The 5663-nt window shown below is 49.3% G+C and overlaps 1 protein-coding gene across 5 annotated transcripts in view; it reads right to left on the bottom strand.

The window, feature by feature from the left end:
* Positions 1 to 4909, bottom strand: part of Ralgps1 (Ral GEF with PH domain and SH3 binding motif 1) — a 215184-nt gene extending 210275 nt beyond the window's left edge. For 2 of the 5 annotated variants that reach the window (XM_021195029.2, XM_021195028.2), the window contains exons 1-2: positions 4863 to 4909; positions 1545 to 1665 (exon numbers count right to left, since the gene is read on the bottom strand). In XM_021195029.2, coding sequence (XP_021050688.1) covers positions 1545 to 1601 — 57 coding nt within the window. In that variant the 5' untranslated portion in view covers positions 1602 to 1665; positions 4863 to 4909. Of the gene's footprint in view, positions 1 to 334; positions 730 to 1544; positions 1666 to 4862 lie in introns of those variants that run through there. The other 3 variants (XM_021195034.2, XM_021195033.2, XM_029536836.1) reach the window with 2 other exon arrangements.
* Between the last annotated feature and the right edge of the window lie 754 nt (positions 4910 to 5663).

Consider the following 5663-nt stretch of genomic DNA (forward strand, 5'->3'; position numbering starts at 1 on the left):
CCTACATGTGTATATAGGGCCTACATGTGTATATAGGGCCTACATGTGTATATAGAGCCTACATGTGTATTTAGGGCCTACATGTGTATATAGGGCCTACATGTGTATATAGGGCCTACATGTGTATATAGATCCTACATGTGTATATAGAGCCTACATGTGTATTTAGGGCCTACATGTGTATATAGAGCTTACATGTGTATTCAGAGCCTACATGTGTCATCCCACATAATCTGAGACCTCTCCAGATGACTAATACCTAATACAAAATCAACACTGTGCAAACAGTCACTGCTGCCTTTCAAAGAACAATAACCAGATAGTCTGCACATACCTGGTACAGGAGTGATTCTTTTTCTGAACATTTTTGATGCATGGTTGGTGGTCTCATGCACAGAGGGCTGAACATGCACAGAATATCGTGTGACTATACACATCTGTATACACACACACACACACACAATGAGCTAAAGAAGAAGGATGTTCACTCTAGAGAGAGTGGAAGTCACAGACACAGACGGAAATGTGGCTCCTCTAGTTACCATAGTCTGCTCGTGGGATGCCAGGCCTTGGGGCATTTATTTCTTCAACCCCCAAACTCTCAGGTACAGGGTAGCTGCTAGATCCAAAGCTGCTCTACTTGCAGGTGAGTGACAGCAGTGAGGAGGATGGCTCTGCCCTCCTAGAGAGCAGCACCCACTGGGCTAGAGAGCTGATCCAGCGGTTAAAAGTGCAGAAAGCCTGGCATTCATTGCTTAGCACCCACATCAGGAAGCTCACTATCACCTATCACTCCAGCTCCAGGCGCATCTGATGCCTTCTTCTGGCCTCCTTGTGCACTGCAGCCATGTGAACATACACATGTAATTTAAAATAAAATTTTGCAAAATCTTTAAAGGCATCTGTAAGTTTTTTTTTTATTTCAAGACTAGAGATAAGTCCAAGAAAAAAATGTTTGAAACACTGATGAGAAAATGACACCCAGACTCCCTGGTTAGTTAATCTGAGCTCACTGCAAAACTGCCTGTTAGAAGTTCAGACTCAACCCTGCTTCACCAACATGCTAAGGAACCAGAAACACACCCCAGACACAGTGGCACCAGCCTCGGCTGACGTCCCTCCTCCCGGGTGACTATGTCATTATTGAGCTTGGAAAGCAAATCCCAAACACCGCAGAGTGCCTGCCCAGGCCACTAGGGCCACCAGTCCTCACGGCCACCTCCTAAGAAGTAAGGTAAATAAGACCAGGCCAGCTGGACTGGCTTCCGTCTGACCTCATCTTGGAATGCATAGCTTATTTATAATTAACAGTGGCTTTTCCTGAGACAGATCGGATCCCTTCTCGCCACCAAATAGAACACACACTTGCAATGGCTGGACTGGACAGGTATTTGTGTTCCTTTGAAGAGAACGGCTTTAGAAAACACCACCATCCACAGGGCTACCTGGCTCCTAGGCCTCTCGTCTGGAGTGGCGGGCCCTAAGAAGGCCTGTATTCATGGCCAGGGCCCCATGTCATGGCTACCCTCCCATAGCCTTCATACCTGTGGAGTGGCAGAGGTGACCAACACGCTAGCCATCAGACCATTCCTCTTGTACATAGTCTCCAGGCCGCAGGGAACTTCGGCGCCACCTCTGCTGGTGACATAACCTGTCTGAGAGGTCCTGTAAGGCAAAGGTATTCATAAAAACCTGCTCTGAGCCCACAGGACCACACCATCTTCCAACAGAAAGGTGTGAACTGGCAGCCTTCAAGCTCAGGCCCTAGAGTCGGTGCCTGTTTCCCTCCATGGAAAATGGTGTACCTGTGCCATTACTGAGCGCATACAGAAGGCAGCTTTGTAGACAAATACTGCTGTCCCACAGCTGTATGGATTCTGCTTCCATAGCCCTTCTGGTAGCACTCACTCACATCTATGCCCAACCATCCTGCCCCTTGCAGATCACTGGGTCCCACCTGTGTATCCATCCCAGAGTGTGCCTGGCCCTCACAAGCCCCAGAATTTAATTCCAAATGAGATGAAGGTTATTGAAGAAACCAGACACCACGCTGTGCCATCACAACTGATCCCACAAAGTATTCACGAAGGACCACGTGCTGAATTCTTCCAACTCTCTTCTCCCTTCCAATATCCCAAGGGAAGCCTTTTAATCCTGCCCATTTTCTATGGAGGAAAACTGAGGCTCAAGGAGGTCATGCTCTGGTGCATTTGTGTATTGTATCCAGCAGCAGCTGACCCAAGAGCCACCTGAAGATCAGGTCTGGTTACTCTGCCTGGACTGCTCACATGCACATGCTCCAGAGAGCATCAATCACTGCCCAGAACCCTGAAAATGACTCGGCAGAAGAGTGGGGCGGTCTAGGCACAAGATGGAAGCTGACTGCGCTGACCAGAGGGTGTGAGCCTTGAGCTGGGGTGGCAGGGGAAGATGGCTGGAAGACAGCACAAGTGAGAACAGCCAGACTAGACCTAGCTGTTCACAGCAAGGTACTGAGGCATGATGTGGCCATCATCAGGGAAGGGACAGAGAGGTGGAGGGGGTCTGGCAGGAAAGAGATAAACTTGACTCAGGGCATGGTGACTCTGTAGCAGATGAGAAAAGCCCACCCTAAGGGGGCTACGAAGATGCTCAGAGGTTAGGAGCATGCACTGCTCTTCCAAAGGACCCACGTCTATTTTCAAGCACCCATTCAGATTGGTCACAACTGCCTGTAATTCTAGCTTCAGGGATCCAATTCCATGGGGCTCCATGGGCTCCATGTGTGCACATGCATGCGTGCATGTACACACAGATACACACACACACACACACACACACACGCACACACATACACACTCACACTCACAACTAATAAGGAGAAAGCCCCCAGGGAAACACAAACCAAACCACAAAGACACAACTTAAGACCAAACAGGATGGCCAGAATTAGGACAACAAAACCCAAACCAAACTAGACAATACCTAGTGTTTTTTGGGAGTGAGGTGGGGGTGGGTGAAGTCTTTGGGCATTGCTGGTGAGAAGACAACTGGTACCAGCTCTTCAGAACACAATTTGGTGGCTTCTTTTTTGGTTAAAACAACCCAGTGATCCAATTCCCAGGCGTCTACTACAAAGGATGAACACATCGCACAGCTACAGAGAGGATGCCTATCACAGCATTCATTACTCCTCACAGCAAGTCTGGTACCAAGTCAGATGTCTATCACCCAGAGTGAGCTAGCCACACAGCACGCTACGAGAGGAAACCACAAGCCACAGCATGATCAAAATTCAGAAACATTACACTAGTTTAAAAAAAAAGTCAGATTCAAAGGAATTGTACAGTGTGATTCCATTTTAGGAAATTCCCAGAAATGGCCAATTTATAGGGGAAAAGTGCCCATGGCAAGAGACAGCACACAGACAGAGTGCTTTTGAGGTGACGAGAGTGTTCTAAATCTGGATGATGACAAGCACAACCCAAAAACGAGGGACCTAGGCCCTGGGACGGTTAAGCTGCAATGCAATGTGTGAAGCACCCTGAGCTTCACGACCGGACTTCACCTAGCCTGCTGGCCATTCCCTTTGAGGTGACAGAGTGAACACATGACAAACTGAGAAGTGAATGTTAGTTACTGTGAAAGAGATGGGACCCAGAACCAAGAAAAAAAACCCTCCCTGGTAGAGAGTAGACAGGGCCCCTCGACAGAGCCCCATGAAGGGCACAGGAGCTCCAGAATAGTGACCCCAAAATAGACAAACCAGCTCAAGATTGTAGCCATAGCAACTGAAGGCCACGCCTCCTAGGCTGCCTCAAACCAGCCCAGCCAATCGGCTCCAAGCTTAAGGCTGCTGTACACAGTGCTCCCATCTGCATGTGCCAGGCCTGGACTCCATCCTGAGTACAGACCAAACCAGAAGCTCTCTCAAGTTGTCCTGGTAGCTCCCTGCGTCTCCCAAAGGATGCTGCCATGGCCAGGGAGATGGCTCAGCGGGCAGAGGCATGTGCTAATTATTCCAGGACAAAGTTCAATCCTGAGACCCACTTTGTTAAATCAGACAAGCGATTCCTTTCAAGTTGTCCTCTTACCTCCACATGCATGCCACAGCACACACACACACACACACACACGCACACACACGCACGCACGCACACACACACACACACACACAATGTTAAAGGGAGGGATGTGCTGCCAGGCCCACCCTCTCCTCCAGTCCCCTTTGCAGATGGGCTCTCTACACACCAGTGTCAGCACCCATCCTGGAGGAAGCACTGGCTAAGCATCACACACATCTTTGCCACAGAGCCCAGGGAGGTACAGACCACTCAGAAACTGAGGGTCCATGAGTTCAAATCCTGGACAGTGCCAGGGCCTAAGCTTATACATATCCTGGTACTGCCTTCCACCACAGCACAGGAAGGGCATGTGAAACACTTAGGCAGGTCAGGTTGGCTGTTCTTACTTACTGTAATATTACTGCCAGTGTTATTACTCACTGTAGTATTGTGTCCTTCCCTTAAAAGCTTCTATTCACAAGTTCCCATTCTCTTTTCCAATGTAAACAATTAGTTTTATTTTTTGTTTGTTTGTTTTGTTTTTCAAGACAGGGTTTCTCTGTGTAGACCTGGCTGGCCTTGAACTCAGAGATTCGAAGGGCCGGTCTCCCAAGTACTGGAATTAAAGGCATGCACCACCACTCCCTGGCAAACAATTAACTTTAAACATTAAACAAACAAACAAAGAAGGGCTCTGTGCTTTGTGAGAATGTGGGCTTCCATTCCTGGGAAGGTTGCTCCCCATAGCGGGCTCCAGGGAAGCAAGCACGGGATTCTCCCATCTATCTCCCCCACACACACCCGCCGGCCCCAGTCTACCTGCAGAGGATGTCCTGCCCATGTGTAGCCCATCTTATTTTCCACGGAAGGCGGACACCAGAAAGGCGAAACACTTGTTTGTGTCTGCCTCCTGCATGTCTCGACATGACAGAAATAGCCTCACTGATGGACAGCAGCTCTCAAGCGAGATCCATCTATCCATGTGCAGGAACCGGCTGGAGCAATCGAGCCGAGCAACACCTCTCCCATCCAGGTCAGGGCCTGAGGCTGCTGAGTACCTGGGTTGGGGCCCAGCAGGAAGCAGTGGACAGATAGGCTGGGGCACAGCATAAGGACATTGTAGGCTACAGGGGGCGTGCATGAAGCAGTAGAGGCAGCAGTGGGAGTGGGGGTAGGCATGAGGCTGTGGGGTTAGGGGTTTTCCTTGGAGGTACTAGGAATCCTCTAATTCAAGGTTGTGAACAAGTGGTAGCAAATTCCATTTCTATATTATTTTGTGTGCATGTGTGTGTGTGTGTGTGTGTGTGTGTGTGTACATGCATGCACATCCTGTGTATATGGAGATATACTCTCAGAAGCTAGAAGATAGCACTGAGTCCCTCAGAGCTAGAGTTACAGGCAGTTGTAGGGCTGGGAACTGACTAAGGCCAGAAGAGCAGAAAGTCCTCCTGATCTCCGAGCCTTCTCCTCAGCATGCACGGATTCTGAAGGAATGGGGCAGGCCAGTTTTCCAGCACACGATGAAGTGTGTAACTAGGGCATTACAAGGGTCAACATGGGCCCACTAAGAAGAGTCACAGTGCTGGTATGAAGCTGAGGAGGGGTCTTCCAGGTCAGGAG

The sequence above is a fragment of the Mus pahari genome, chromosome 3 (genome assembly GCF_900095145.1).
Source record: "Mus pahari chromosome 3, PAHARI_EIJ_v1.1, whole genome shotgun sequence".
NCBI lineage: Eukaryota > Metazoa > Chordata > Mammalia > Rodentia > Muridae > Mus > Mus pahari.